This window comes from Oncorhynchus tshawytscha, linkage group LG07 (assembly GCF_018296145.1).
Source record: "Oncorhynchus tshawytscha isolate Ot180627B linkage group LG07, Otsh_v2.0, whole genome shotgun sequence".
NCBI classification, from domain to species: domain Eukaryota; kingdom Metazoa; phylum Chordata; class Actinopteri; order Salmoniformes; family Salmonidae; genus Oncorhynchus; species Oncorhynchus tshawytscha.
The window spans coordinates 740651-758768 of record NC_056435.1 but is presented as its reverse complement, the minus strand read 5'-3'; the positions used below and the strand labels follow the sequence as shown (position 1 = coordinate 758768).

The following is an 18118-nucleotide window of genomic DNA, read 5'->3' as shown; positions in this document are numbered from 1 at the left end:
TATCACTACAACATACCACAGCCTGGTAATATCACTACAACATACCACAGCCTGGTAATATCACTACAACATACCACAGCCTGGTAATAGCATTACAACATACCACAGCCTGGTAATAGCATTACAACATACCACAGCCTGGTAATAGCATTACAACATACCACAGCCTGGTAATAGTATTACAACATAGCACAGCCTGGTAATAACATTACAACCTACCACAGCCTGGTAATATCATTACAACATACCACAGCCTGGTAATAACATTACAACATACCACAGCCTGGTAATAACATTACAACATACCACAGCCTGGTAATAACATTACAACATACCACAGCCTGGTAATAACATTACAACATACCACAGCCTGGTAATAACATTACAACATACCACAGCCTGGTAATATCACTACAACATACCACAGCCTGGTAATATCACTACAACATACCACAGCCTGGTAATAGCATTACAACATACCACAGCCTGGTAATATCACTACAACATACCACAGCCTGGTAATATCATTACAACATACCACACAACATACCACAGCCTGGTAATATCACTACAACATACCACAGCCTGGTAATATCATTACAACATACCACAGCCTGGTAATAGCATTACAACATACCACAGCCTGGTAATATCACTACAACATACCACAGCCTGGTAATATCATTACAACATACCACAGCCTGGTAATAACATTACAACATACCACAGCCTGGTAATAGCATTACAACATACCACAGCCTGGTAATAACATTACAACATACCACAGCCTGGTAATACATTACAACATACCACAGCCTGGTAATATCACTACAACATACCACAGCCTGGTAATAGCATTACAACATACCACAGCCTGGTAATAACATTACAACATACCACAGCCTGGTAATAGCATTACAACATACCACAGCCTGGTAATAACATTACAACATACCACAGCCTGGTAAAAGCATTACAACATACCACAGCCTGGTAATAGCATTACAACATACCACAGCCTGGTAATAACATTACAACATACCACAGCCTGGTAATATCATTACAACATACCGCAGCCTGGTAATATCACTACAACATACCACAGCCTGGTAATAGCATTACAACATACCACAGCCTGGTAATAGTATTACAACATACCACAGCCTGGTAATAGCATTACAACATACCACAGCCTGGTAATATCACTACAACATACCACAGCCTGGTAATAGTATTACAACATACCACAGCCTGGTAATAGCATTACAACATACCACAGCCTGGTAATATCACTACAACATACCACAGCCTGGTAATAGTATTACAACATACCACAGCCTGGTAATATCACTACAACATACCACAGCCTGGTAATAGCATTACAACATACCACAGCCTGGTAATAGCATTACAACATACCACAGCCTGGTAATAGCATTACAACATACCACAGCCTGGTAATATCACTACAACATACCACAGCCTGGTAATAGTATTACAACATACCACAGCCTGGTAATATCACTACAACATACCACAGCCTGGTAATAGTATTACAACATACCACAGCCTGGTAATAGCATTACAACATACCACAGCCTGGTAATAACATTACAACATACCACAGCCTGGTAATATCACTACAACATACCACAGCCTGGTAATAGTATTACAACATACCACAGCCTGGTAATAACATTACAACATACCACAGCCTGGTAATAACATTACAACATACCACAGCCTGGTAATATCACTACAACCATACCACAGCCTGGTAATAGCATTACAACATACCACAGCCTGGTAATAGCATTACAACATACCACAGCCTGGTAATATCACTACACCATACCACAGCCTGGTAATAACATTACAACATACCACAGCCTGGTAATATCACTACACCATACCACAGCCTGGTAATAGCATTACAACATACCACAGCCTGGTAATAGCATTACAACATACCACAGCCTGGTAATAGCATTACAACATACCACAGCCTGGTAATATCACTACACCATACCACAGCCTGGTAATAGCATTACAACATACCACAGCCTGGTAATATCACTACACCATACCACAGCCTGGTAATAGCATTACAACATACCACAGCCTGGTAATATCACTACAACATACCACAGCCTGGTAATAGCATTACAACATACCACAGCCTGGTAATATCACTACATACCGCAGCCTGGTAATATCACTACAACATACCACAGCCTGGTAATATCACTACAACATACCACAGCCTGGTAATATCATTACAACATACCACAGCCTGGTAATATCACTACAACATACCACAGCCTGGTAATATCACTACAACATACCACAGCCTGGTAATAGCATTACAACATACCACAGCCTGGTAATAGCATTACAACATACCACAGCCTGGTAATAGCATTACAACATACCACAGCCTGGTAATATCACTACAACATACCACAGCCTGGTAATAGAATTACAACATACCACAGCCTGGTAATAGCATTACAACATACCACAGCCTGGTAATATCACTACAACATACCACAGCCTGGTAATATCACTACAACATACCGCAGCCTGGTAATATCACTACAACATACCACAGCCTGGTAATAGCATTACAACATACCACAGCCTGGTAATATCACTACAACATACCACAGCCTGGTAATATCACTACAACATACCACAGCCTGGTAATATCACTGGTAATATCAACAACATACCACAGCCTGGTAATATCACTACAACATACCACAGCCTGGTAATATCACTACAACATACCACAGCCTGGTAATATCATTACAACATACCACAGCCTGGTAATATCATTACACCATACCAGCAGCCTGGTAATATCACTACCTTCATACCACAGCCTGGTAATATCACTACACATACCACAGCCTGGTAATTCACTGTCCATACCACAGCCTGGTAATATCACTACAACATACCACAGCCTGGTAATAGCATTACAACATGCAGCCTGGTAATATCACTACAACATATGCAGCCTGGTAATATCACTACAACATACCACAGCCTGGTAATAGCATTACAACATACCACAGCCTGGTAATAACACTACAACATACCACAGCCTGGTAATATCACTACAACATACCACAGCCTGGTAATATCATTACAACATACCACAGCCTGGTAATATCATTACAACATACCACAGCCTGGTAATATCACTACAACATACCACAGCCTGGTAATATCACTACAACATACCACAGCCTGGTAATAGCATTACAACATACCACAGCCTGGTAATAGCATTACAACATACCACAGCCTGGTAATAGCATTACAACATACCACAGCCTGGTAGTATTACAACATAGCACAGCCTGGTAATAACATTACAATACCACAGCCTGGTAATATCATTACAACATACCACAGCCTGGTAATAACATTACAACATACCACAGCCTGGTAATAACATTACAACATACCACAGCCTGGTAATAACATTACAACATACCACAGCCTGGTAATAACATTACAACATACCACAGCCTGGTAATAACATTACAACATACCACAGCCTGGTAATATCACTACAACATACCACAGCCTGGTAATATCACTACAACATACCACAGCCTGGTAATAGCATTACAACATACCACAGCCTGGTAATATCACTACAACATACCACAGCCTGGTAATATCCACTACAACATACCACAGCCTGGTAATATCATTACAACATACCACAGCCTGGTAATATGGTGTACAACATACCACAGCCTGGTAATAACATTACAACATACCACAGCCTGGTAATCCTCTTTACAACATACCACAGCCTGGCAACATACCACAGCCTGGTAATAACATTACAACATACCACAGCCTGGTAATATTTACAACATACCACAGCCTGGTAATGCATTACAACATACCACAGCCTGGTAATAACATTACAACATACCACAGCCTGGTAATAGCATTACAACATACCACAGCCTGGTAATAACATTACAACATACCACAGCCTGGTAAAAGCATTACAACATACAGTTGGACAGCCTGGTAATAGCATTACAACATACCACAGCCTGGTAATAACATTACAACATACCACAGCCTGGTAATATCATTACAACATACCACAGCCTGGTAATATCACTACAACATACCACAGCCTGGTAATAGCATTACAACATACCACAGCCTGGTAATAGTATTACAACATACCACAGCCTGGTAATAGCATTACAACATACCACAGCCTGGTAATATCAAGCAACATACCACAGCCTGGTAATAGTATTACAACATACCACAGCCTGGTAATAGTTACAACATACCACAGCCTGGGCGCACTACAACATACCACAGCCTGGTAATAGTATTACAACATACCACAGCCTGGTAATATCACTACAACATACCACAGTGGTAATAGCATTTCCAACATACCACAGCCTGGTAATAGTATTACAACATACCACAGCCTGGTAATAGCATTACAACATACCACAGCCTGGTAATATTCTGTCAACATACCACAGCCTGGTAATAGTATTACAACATACCACAGCCTGGTAATATCACTACAACATACCACAGCCTGGTAATAGTCATTACAACATACCACAGCCTGGTAATGCCTTCAACATACCACAGCCTGGAATGCTGCCATCAATACCACAGCCTGGTAATATCAACAACATACCACAGCCTGGTAATAGTATTACAACATCTTCACAGCCTGGTAATGAACATTACAACATACCACAGCCTGGTAATCAATTACAACATGTCACAGCCTGGTAATATCATCTACCCATACCACAGCCTGGAATAGTCTTACAACATAGTCAGCCTGGTAATAGCATTACAACAGACCACAGCCTGGTAATATCTACACCATAGTTTCAGCCTGGTAATAGGGATTCAACATAAACAGCCTGGTAATATCACTACACCATACCACAGCCTGGTAATAGCATTACAACATACCACAGCCTGGTAATAGAGTTACAACATACCACAGCCTGGTAATGCATTGCAACATACCAAGATGCTGATAAAATTTAGGGAGTCTTACCACAGATTAGCCTTGTTAAAATACCCCAGCCTACAATAATGCAGCCATACCACAGCCTGGTAAATAGCGTTTCCAGTTTGCAGAGAGTTAAATAAAGTTCTACACAGCCACAGCCTGTGTCTGCATTACAACATACCACAGCCTGGATTATAATCAACATACCGCATTCCTGGTAGATATCGGTCAACATTTGATTGTGAGTAATTCTAAATCATAACACAGATTTGGTTCCTGTCATGTTTCCTTCATAATATCATGTCACACCAGCCTGGTTGGTCACTGGCAACATACCACAGCCTGGTAATATCATTACAACATACCACAGCCTGGTAATATCATTACAACATACCACAGCCTGGTAATAACATTACAACATACCACAGCCTGGTAATAGCATTACAACATACCACAGCCTGGTAATAGTATTACAACATACCACAGCCTGGTAATATCACTACAACATACCACAGCCTGGTAATATCACTACAACATACCACAGCCTGGTAATAGCATTACAACATACCACAGCCTGGTAATATCACTACAACATACCACAGCCTGGTAATATCATTACAACATACCACAGCCTGGTAATATCACTACAACATACCACAGCCTGGTAATATCACTACAACATACCACAGCCTGGTAATAGTATTACAACATACCACAGCCTGGTAATAGCATTACAACATACCACAGCCTGGTAATATCACTACAACATACCACAGCCTGGTAATATCACTACAACATACCACAGCCTGGTAATATCATTACAACATACCACAGCCTGGTAATATCACTACAACATACCACAGCCTGGTAATATCACTACAACATACCACAGCCTGGTAATATCATTACAACATACCACAGCCTGGTAATATCATTACACCATACCACAGCCTGGTAATATCATTACAACATACCACAGCCTGGTAATAACATTACAACATACCACAGCCTGGTAATAACATTACACCATACCACAGCCTGGTAATAGCATTACAACATACCACAGCCTGGTAATAGCATTACAACATACCACAGCCTGGTAATAGCATTACAACATACCACAGCCTGGTAATATCATTACAACATACCACAGCCTGGTAATATCACTACAACATACCACAGCCTGGTAATATCACTACAACATACCGCAGCCTGGTAATATCATTACAACATACCACAGCCTGGTAATATCACTACAACATACCACAGCCTGGTAATATCATTACAACATAACACAGCCTGGTAATATCATTACAACATACCACAGCCTGGTAATAGCATTACAACATACCACAGCCTGGTAATAGCATTACAACATACCACAGCCTGGTAATATCACTACAACATACCACAGCCTGGTAATATCATTACAACATACCACAGCCTGGTAATAGCATTACAACATACCACAGCCTGGTAATATCACTACAACATACCACAGCCTGGTAATATCACTACAACATACCACAGCCTGGTAATAGCATTACAACATACCGCAGCCTGGTAATATCACTACAACATACCGCAGCCTGGTAATATCACTACAACATACCACAGCCTGGTAATAGCATTACAACATACCACAGCCTGGTAATACACTACAACATACCACAGCCTGGTAATATCACTACAACATACCACAGCCTGGTAATATCATTACAACATACCACAGCCTGGTAATATCACTACAACATACCACAGCCTGGTAATATCACTACAACATACCACAGCCTGGTAATATCACTACAACATACCACAGCCTGGTAATAGCATTACAACATACCACAGCCTGGTAATAGCATTACAACATACCACAGCCTGGTAATAGCATTACAACATACCACAGCCTGGTAATAGTATTACAACATAGCACAGCCTGGTAATAACATTACAACATACCACAGCCTGGTAATATCATTACAACATACCACAGCCTGGTAATAACATTACAACATACCACAGCCTGGTAATAACATTACAACATACCACAGCCTGGTAATAACATTACAACATACCACAGCCTGGTAATAACATTACAACATACCACAGCCTGGTAATAACATTACAACATACCACAGCCTGGTAATATCACTACAACATACCACAGCCTGGTAATATCATTACAACATACCACAGCCTGGTAATATCATTACAACATACCACAGCCTGGTAATAGCATTACAACATACCACAGCCTGGTAATAACATTACAACATACCACAGCCTGGTAATATCACTACAACATACCACAGCCTGGTAATAGCATTACAACATACCACAGCCTGGTAATAGCATTACAACATACCACAGCCTGGTAATATCATTACAACATAACACAGCCTGGTAATATCATTACAACATAACACAGCCTGGTAATATCATTACAACATACCACAGCCTGGTAATATCATTACAACATAACACAGCCTGGTAATATCATTACAACATACCACAGCCTGGTAATAGCATTACAACATACCGCAGCCTGGTAATATCACTACAACATACCAAAGCCTGGTAATAGCATTACAACATAACACAGCCTGGTAATATCATTACAACATACCACAGCCTGGTAATAGCATTACAACATACCGCAGCCTGGTAATAGCATTACAACATACCACAGCCTGGTAATAACATTACAACATACCACAGCCTGGTAATATCACTACAACATACCGCAGCCTGGTAATAGCATTACAACATACCACAGCCTGGTAATAACATTACAACATACCACAGCCTGGTAATATCACTACAACATACCACAGCCTGGTAATATCATTACAACATACCACAGCCTGGTAATATCACTACAACATACCACAGCCTGGTAATATCACTACAACATACCACAGCCTGGTAATAGCATTACAACATACCACAGCCTGGTAATATCACTACAACATACCACAGCCTGGTAATAGTATTACAACATACCACAGCACCACAAGTGTGTTGGTCAAAACTGTGGCTTTGACTTTTTACAGTTCATGTGTGTAACAGGGTCTTACTTAACGTGTGTGTGTGTGACAGGGTGTTACTTGATGTGTGTGTGTGTGTCTTACTTGATGTCACTCTCTCTGAACCTCTCCACGTCCAGGTCTTCGATGAACTTCTCTCCCTTCATCCAGTAGATGAGCGGACTGACCTCCCCGGCGAAGCCGAAGAACGCTCGGCACGTCAGGTTGACTTGACTTCCTGTGGAGACAGGAAACAGGAAATAAGGCATGGTTGTCGTGGTAAGGAAGTAATATGGTTGTGGGTAAAGCAGGGGAAAATGTCTGGGTGAGGTGCAGCCCACAAATGTAGGTCTTTCCAGTACCATGGATAATATGGGCGATTCTTATTAGATGGTGTCTCCTATTGTCTAGGTTGTAATGCACACCTCCAGACTCTCCTGCACCTTCCAACACCTACATCCTCCTGAACTCAGACACCCGTGAATCTCCCCTATCCCATCTGAAGTTCCCCTATCCCCTCAGAAGCTCTCCTATCCCCTCTGAAGCTCCTCTATCCCCTCTGAAGCTCTCCTATCCCCTCTGAAGCTCTCCTATCCCCTCTGAAGCTCTCCTATCCCTGCTGAAGCTCTCCTATCCCCTCTGAAGCTCTCCTATACCATCTGAAGCTCTCCTATACCCTCTGAAGCTCTCCTATACCCTCTGAAGCTCTCCTATACCCACTGAAGCTCTCCTATACCCTCTGAAGCTCTCCTAACCCCTCTGAAGTTCCCCTATCCAATCTGAAGCTCTCCTATACCCTCTGAAGCTCTCCTATCCCCTCTGAAGCTCTCCTATCCCCTCTGAAGTTCCCCTATCCCCTCTGAAGTTCCCCTATCCCCTCTGAAGTTCCCCTATCCCCTCTGAAGTTCCCCTATCCCCTCTGAAGTTCCCCTATCCCCTCTGAAGTTCCCCTATCCCATCTGAAGCTCACCTACCTCCTCTGAAGCTCTCCTACCACCTCAGAAGCTCCCATCCCTCCTCCCACTCTCTCCCTCATGCTCCTGAACACTGATGAACTCGCTTTCACTCTCTCCCACGCACACTCCTGGCGTCCTCCACACAAAGGGCAGGGGGTGGTTATTAGCCCAGTACCCTTATTGTTCCACCCTACCAATTAGTGTGAGTGTGAAACATGATTCACAGCGTGCATGGTGAAAGATGTTCTACACACAACAGCATCAGTGCTATTTAAAGTGGAACTGACAGCAATTTAGCAACATGAAATCTTGTTAAAATCTGTTCACATACACTCCCACAAAGAATATGACACCTTTTAAAACATTTTCTGACAAGTGAGCACCTAGATATGGTCATTTTCACATTTCCATAAATTCTTAGAATGTTTGGGAACTACGTATACTAAGGCATTTGTGAAAATTCTATAGCAATATAGAGTGGGAAAGCGGCCGTGGAGTTTAGACAAATAATAGATACTGCAGTAAATAAAACCTAACCAAACATCTGTCTTGTCTAGGACCGGAGTCTACACAGACAGTGCACCATAGCCAATCAAAGCTACAGTAGGCCTCATGCAAACAAGCCATTTGCCACAAGGGCCTGCAATCATTCACTTTGAACTAGACCGTGTGTTTACAGGCAGTAGGACTGCCATCATTCACATTGAACTAGACTGTGTGTTTACAGGCAGTAGGACTGCCATCATTCACTTTGAACTAGACCGTGTGTTTACAGGCAGTAGGACTGCCATCATTCACATTGAACTAGACTGTGTGTTTACAGGCAGTAGGACTGCCATCATTCACTTTGAACTAGACCGTGTGTTTACAGGCAGTAGGACTGCCATCATTCACTTTGAACTAGACCGTGTGTTTACAGGCAGTAGGACTGCCATCATTCACATTGAACTAGACTGTGTGTTTACAGGCAGTAGGACTGCCATCATTCACTTTGAACTAGACCGTGTGTTTACAGGCAGTAGGACTGCCATCATTCACTTTGAAGACCGTGTGTTTACAGGCAGTAGGACTGCCATCATTCACTTTGAACTAGACCTGTGTGTTTACAGGCAGTAGGACTGCCATCATTCACTTTGAACTAGACTGTGTGTTTACAGGCAGTAGGACTGCCATCATTCATTGAACTAGACGTGTGTTTACAGGCAGTAGGACTGCCATCATTCACTTTGAACTAGACCGTGTGTTTACAGGCAGTAGGACTGCCATCATTCACTTTGAACTAGACTGTGTGTTTACAGGCAGTAGGACTGCCATCATTCACTTTGAACTAGACCGTGTGTTTACAGGCAGTAGGACTGCCATCATTCACTTTGAACTAGACTGTGTGTTTACAGGCAGTAGGACTGCCATCATTCACTTTGAACTAGACTGTGTGTTTACAGGCAGGACTGCCATCATTCACATTGAACTAGACTGTGTGTTTACAGGCAGTAGGACTGCCATCATTCACATTTTGAACTAGACCGTGTGTTTACAGGCAGTAGGACTGCCATCATTCACATTGAACTAGACTGTGTGTTTACAGGCAGTAGGACTGCATTGAACTAGACCGTGTGTTTCAGTAGGACTGCCATCATTTGAACTAGACCGTGTGAACTAGGACTGCCATCATTCACATTGAACTAGACCTGTGTGTTTACAGGCAGTAGGACTGCCATCATTCATTCAGGCAGTAGGACTGCCATCACATTGAACTAGACCGTGTGTTTACAGGCAGTAGGACTGCCATCATTCACTTTGAACTAGACCGTGTGTTTACCAGTAGGACTGTGTGTTTACAGGCAGTAGGACTGCCATCATTCACTTTGAACTAGACTGTGTGTTTACAGGCAGTAGGACTGCCATCATTCACTTTGAACTAGACCGTGTGTTTACAGGCAGTAGGACTGCCATCATTCACTTTGTGAACTAGGACTGCCATCATTCACTTTGTGTGTTTAGGCAGTAGGACTGCCATCATTCACTTTGAACTAGACCGTGTGTTTACAGGCAGTAGGACTGCCATCATTTCACGTGTGTTTTAGGACTGCCACATTCAGACCGTGTGTTTACAGGCAGTAGGACTGCCATCATTCACTTTGAACTAGACCGTGTGTTTACAGGCAGTAGGACTGCCATCATTCACATTGAACTAGACTGTGTGTTTACAGGCAGTAGGACTGCCATCATTCACTTTGAACTAGACCGTGTGTTTACAGGCAGTTGCAACAGCGTGACGTTAGATCATTAGAAGGCATTCGACAAAAGACATAAAATACACCTGAATAGATTTCTGCTATTATGTAAATTCCACAGGAGTCCTCTTACACTTGGGAACTTTACACTCCTATTGATCAAACAACCATGAAAAGGTAGGTTCTCTCTCCCTCAGTTAAGCACATCAACAACATCAACAATTAATGCTAGCCAGAGCAAGATGAGCTAAAATGGAATGAAAGAACATTAGATACAGTACAGTGCTTTCTGATAGCATTCAGACCCCTTCCCCTTTTCCACATTTTGTTACGTTACAGCCTTATCTTAAAATTAATTAAATACATCTGTTCCTCATCAATCTACACACAATACCCCACAATGACAAAGCAAAAACAGGTTTTAGACATTTTTGCAAATTATTTAAAAAACTAAACAGAAATACCTTATTTACGTAAGTATTCAGACCCTTTGTTATGAGACTCGAAATTGAGCTCAGGTGCATCCTGTTTCCATTGATCATATTTAGATCGTTCTACAACTTGATTGGAGTCCACCTGTGGTAAATTAAATTGATTGGACATAATTTGGAAAGGCACACACCTGTCTATATAAGGTCCGACAGTTGACAGTGCATTTTAGATCAAAAACCAAGCCATGAGGTCAAAGGAAATGTCCGTAGAGCTCCGAGACAGGATTGTCGAAGTACAGATCTGGGGAAGGGTGTAACGGCTCTCTTCTATCTCCTCCTCTGACGAAGAGGTAGAACAAGGATCGGACCAAAATGCAGCGTGGTGATGATTCATGATATATTTTAATGAAGGAAAACCTATACATGCAGAAACTACAAAACTAACGAAATAAAATAATGAAAACCGAAACAGCCTATCTGGTGAAATACAAAACACTAAGACAGGAACAATCACCCACAAACACACAGTGAAACCCAGGCTACCTAAATATGGTTCCCAATCAGAGACAACGAGAATCACCTGACTCTGATTGAGAACCTCAGGCAGCCATAGACTATGCTAGACACCCCTACTCAGCCACAATCCCAATACCTACTAAAACCCCCAATACCACAACACAACACAAAATAACCCCATGTCACACCCTGGCCTGACCAAATAATTATATAAACACAAAATACTAAGACCAGGGCGTGACAAAGGGTACCAAAACATTTCTGCATCATTGAAGGTCCCCAAGAACACAGTGGCCTTCATCATTCTTAAATGGAAGAAGTTTGGAACAAAAATGATTCTTCCTAGAGCTTTCCGCCCGGCCAAACTGAGCAATTGGGGGAGAAGGGCCTTGGTCAGGGAGATGACCAAGAACATGATGGTCACTCTGACAGAGTTCCAGAGTTCCTTTGTGGAGATGGTAGAACCTTCCAGAAGGACATTCATCTCTGCAGCACTCCACCAATCAGGCGTGGCTAGACGGAAGCCACTCCACAGTAAAAGGCACATGACAGCCTGCTTGGAGTTTGCCAATGCAGGAGTGATTTCGGGAAAAGTCTCTGAATGTCCTTGAGTGGCTCCGCCAGAGCCCGGACTTGAACCCGATCGAACATCTCTGGAGAGACCTGAAAATAGCTGTGCAGCAAAGCTCCCTATCCAACCTGACAGAGCTTGAGATGTTCTGCAGAGAAGAATGGGAGAAGATCTCAAATACAGGTGTGCCAAGCTTGTAGTTTCATACCCAAGAGGACTTGAGGCTGTAATCGCTGCCAACGGATTTATCCGTTTTTTAAATTTGATAAATTAGCAAACATTTCTAAAAAACAGTTTTTCCTTTGTCATTATGGAGTATTGTGTGTAGATTGAAGGAAAAAAAACCAAGTCTGTAACGTAACAAAATATGGAAAAAGTCAAGGGGTCTGAATACTTTCCGAATTGGCCGTCAAAGTTGTACTGATAAACGATGGGGAATTGTAGACTTCCCGTCCTTCTGCAGCTTGCCTGCAACCAAGCACCCAAGCTAACTGGCTAAAGTTGGCTAGCATGCTACTTCCAGACACAAATGAGAGAACACCTCACTCTGACCACTTTACTCGCCCTAGCAGAGCTGGTTAGCTAGGCTGTTTACATGTTATCCAGAGAATTCTTGACTAACTATTACTTTTTCTGCCTACGTTTACTGACACCGGTCATATTCAGCCGGTGTAGCAAATTCGCAAATGCATCAGTTATTCTGCGCTCTGACATACTCAGACAAGTCTGTTCTGAAATAGATAGTCAGAGTGAATTTGCGAACGCAAGGGATATTCTAACTGGATAATGTTGTGGAAATATGGAATCAAATATTTCTCAGATAATGGAAGTTGTAAATCCAAATAGACTTTATTACAAAGTAACAGAAGCCGAGCTGGTCCATGAAACAACTGCCTTCTCTTGTTACAGACCTCAGGCTTTATAGGGTTCCACCTTCAGATAACACACATGGTCACTCCCCTCTATGTAGATGATTAACACCCCTTGGCCTCTCGCCACCATTATCTTATTGTCCCAATTCTTCCTTGTTAACGCCCACATCTGCTCAATTTAGATTATAATGGTGGCGGCGCCATATTGTTAACACAAAAAATACTACATTTATTGTTTATATACTTTCCTAATATAAGTGTTTTTCTAATAATACTTGATTAGAACAAACATATGTTCTTATTACAGATACATGGGTCTTATTACAGATACATGGGTCTTATTACAGATACATGGTTCTTATTACAGATACATGGTTCTTATTACAGATACATGGGTCTTATTACAGATACATGGTTCTTATTACAGATACATGGTCTTATTACAGATACATGGTTCTTATTACAGATACATGGTTCTTATTACAGATACATGGTCTTATTACAGATACATGGTTCTTATTATAGATACATGGTTCTTATTACAGATACATGGGTCTTATTACAGATACATGGGTCTTATTACAGATTTTTGATTTATTTATTTCACCTTTATTTAACCAGGTAGGCAAGTTGAGAACAAGTTCTCATTTACAATTGCGACCTGGCCACGATAAAGCAAAGCAGTTCGACACATAGAACAACACAGAGTTACACATGGAGTAAAACAAACATACAGTCAATAATACAGTAGAAAAATAAGTATATAAGTATATAAAATAAGTATATAAAATAAGTATAATAACTATATACAATGTGAGCAAATGAGGTGAGATAAGGGAGGTAAAGGCAAAAAAAGGCCATGGTGGCAAAGTAAATACAATATAGCAAGTAAAACATTGGAATGGTAGATTTGCAGTGGAAGAATGTGCAAAGTGGAGATAATGAAATAATGGGGTGCAAAGGAGCAAAATAAATAAATACAGTAGAGGAAGAGGTAGTTGTTTGGGCTATTTATAGATGGGCTATGTACAGGTGCAGTAATCTGTGAGCTGCTCTGACAGCTGGTGCTTAAAGCTAGTGAGGGAGATAAGTGTTTCCAGTTTCAGAGATTTTTGTAGTTCGTTCCAGTCATCGGCAGCAGAGAACTGGAAGGAGAGGAGGCCGAAGGAAGAATTGGTTTTGGGGGTGACCAGTGAGATATACCTGCTGGAGCGTGTGCTACAGGTGGGTGATGCTATGGTGACCAGCGAGCGGAGATAATACATGGTTCTTATTAATCAAGGTACACATTTTCTGCTTGCGTTCTGTTTACATGTCTAGTGATTAACTCCATGTTGACCCAGTCTGTAAACTCCCATGGATTCTGTTTTACATGTCTCGTGATTAACTCCATGTTGACCCAGTCTGTACACTCCCATGGATCCTGCTTACGTTCTGTTTTACATGTCTAGTGATTAACTCCATGTTGACCCAGTCTGTACACTCCCATGGATCCTGCTTCCGTTCTGTTTTACATGTCTAGTGATTAACTCCATGTTGACCCAGTCTGTTCACTCCCATGGATCCTGCTTCCGTTCTGTTTTACATGTCTAGTGATTAACTCCATGTTGATCCAGTCTGTACACTCCCATGGATTCTGCTTACGTTCTGTTTTACATGTCTAGTGATTAACTCCATGTTGACCCAGTCTGTACACTCCCATGGATTCTGCTTACGTTCTGTTTTACATGTCTAGTGATTAACTCCATGTTGACCCAGTCTGTACACTCCCATGGATTCTGTTTTACATGTCTAGTGATTAACTCCATGTTGACCCAGTCTGTACACTCCCATGGATTCTGTTTTACATGTCTAGTGATTAACTCCATGTTGACCCAGTCTGTACACTCCCATGGATTCTGTTTTACATGTCTAGTGATTAACTCCATGTTGACCCAGTCTGTACACTCCCATGGATTCTGTTTTACATGTCTGTGATTAACTCCATGTTGACCCAGTCTGTACACTCCCATGGATTCTGTTTTACATGTCTAGTGATTAACTCCATGTTGACCCAGTCTGTACACTCCCATGGATTCTGTTTTACATGTCTAGTGATTAACTCCATGTTGACCCAGTCTGTACACTCCCATGGATTCTGCTTCCGATCTGTTTTACATGTCTAGTGATTAACTCCATGTTGACCCAGTCTGTACACTCCCATGGATCCTGCTTCCGTTCTGTTTTACATGTCTAGTGATTAACTCCATGTTGACCCAGTCTGTACACTCCCATGGATTCTGCTTCCATTCTGTTTTACATGTCTAGTGATTAACTCCATGTTGACCCAGTCTGTACACTCCCATGGATTCTGTTTTACATGTCTAGTGATTAACTCCATGTTGACCCAGTCTGTACACTCCCATGGATTCTGTTTTACTTGTCTAGTGATTAACTCCATGTTGACCCAGTCTGTACACTCCCATGGATCCTGCTTCCGTTCTGTTTTACATGTCTAGTGATTAACTCCATGTTGACCCAGTCTGTACACTCCCATGGATTCTGTTTTACATGTCTGTGATTAACTCCATGTTGACCCAGTCTGTACACTCCCATGGATTCTGCTTCCGTTCTGTTTTACATGTCTAGTGATTAACTCCATGTTGACCCAGTCTGTACACTCCCATGGATTCTGTTTTACATGTCTAGTGATTAACTCCATGTTGACCCAGTCTGTACACTCCCATGGATTCTGTTTTACATGTCTGTGATTAACTCCATGTTGACCCAGTCTGTACACTCCCATGGATTCTGTTTTACATGTCTAGTGATTAACTCCATGTTGACCCAGTCTGTACACTCCCATGGATTCTGTTTTACATGTCTAGTGATTAACTTCATGTTGACCCAGTCTATACACTCCCATGGATTCTGCTTCCGATCTGTTTTACATGTCTAGTGATTAACTCCATGTTGACCCAGTCTGTACACTCCCATGGATCCTGCTTCCGTTCTGTTTTACATGTCTAGTGATTAACTCCATGTTGACCCAGTCTGTACACTCCCATGGATTCTGCTTCCATTCTGTTTTACATGTCTAGTGATTAACTCCATGTTGACCCAGTCTGTACACTCCCATGGATTCTGTTTTACATGTCTAGTGATTAACTCCATGTTGACCCAGTCTGTACACTCCCATGGATTCTGTTTTACTTGTCTAGTGATTAACTCCATGTTGACCCAGTCTGTACACTCCCATGGATCCTGCTTCCGTTCTGTTTTACATGTCTAGTGATTAACTCCATGTTGACCCAGTCTCTACACTCCCATGGATTCTGCTTCCGTTCTGTTTTACATGTCTCGTGATTAACTCCATGTTGACCCAGTCTGTACACTCCCATGGATCCTGCTTACGTTCTGTTTTACATGTCTAGTGATTAACTCCATGTTGACCCAGTCTGTACACTCCCATGGATCCTGCTTCCGTTCTGTTTTACATGTCTAGTGATTAACTCCATGTTGACCCAGTCTGTTCACTCCCATGGATCCTGCTTCCGTTCTGTTTTACATGTCTAGTGATTAACTCCATGTTGACCCAGTCTGTAAACTCCCATGGATTCTGCTTCCATTCTGTTTTACATGTCTAGTGATTAACTCCATGTTGACCCAGTCTGTACACTCCCATGGATTCTGTTTTACATGTCTAGTGATTAACTCCATGTTGACCCAGTCTGTACACTCCCATGGATTCTGCTTCCGTTCTGTTTTAAATGTCTAGTGATTAACTCCATGTTGACCCAGTCTGTACACTCCCATGGATCCTGCTTCCGTTCTGTTTTACATGTCTAGTGATTAACTCCATGTTGACCCAGTCTGTACACTCCCATGGATCCTGCTTCCGTTCTGTTTTACATGTCTAGTGATTAACTCCATGTTGACCCAGTCTGTACACTCCCATGGATTCTGTTTTACATGTCTAGTGATTAACTCCATGTTGACCCAGTCTGTTCACTCCCATGGATCCTGCTTCCGTTCTGTTTTACATGTCTAGGGATTAACTCCATGTTGACCCAGTCTGTTCACTCCCATGGATCCTGCTTCCGTTCTGTTTTACATGTCTAGTGATTAACTCCATGTTGACCCAGTCTGTTCACTCCCATGGATCCTGCTTCCGTTCTGTTTTACATGTCTAGTGATTAACTCCATGTTGACCCAGTCTGTACACTCCCATGGATTCTGCTTCCGATCTGTTTTACATGTCTAGTGATTAACTCCATGTTGACCCAGTCTGTACACTCCCATGGATTCTGTTTTACATGTCTAGTGATTAACTCCATGTTGACCCAGTCTGTACACTCCCATGGATTCTGCTTCCGTTCTGTTTTACATGTCTCGTGATTAACTCCATGTTGACCCAGTCTGTACACTCCCATGGATCCTGCTTACGTTCTGTTTTACATGTCTAGTGATTAACTCCATGTTGACCCAGTCTGTACAC

At 41.9% G+C, this 18118-nt stretch overlaps 1 protein-coding gene across 2 annotated transcripts in view; it reads right to left on the bottom strand.

The window, feature by feature from the left end:
• LOC112267659 (interleukin-1 receptor accessory protein-like 1) overlaps window positions 1-18118 on the bottom strand; it is an 810683-nt gene that overhangs the window by 458953 nt on the left and 333612 nt on the right. For both annotated transcript variants that reach the window (XM_042323751.1, XM_042323754.1), the window contains exon 7: window positions 8167-8299. In XM_042323751.1, coding sequence (XP_042179685.1) covers window positions 8167-8299 — 133 coding nt within the window. The remainder of the gene's footprint in view (window positions 1-8166; window positions 8300-18118) is intronic.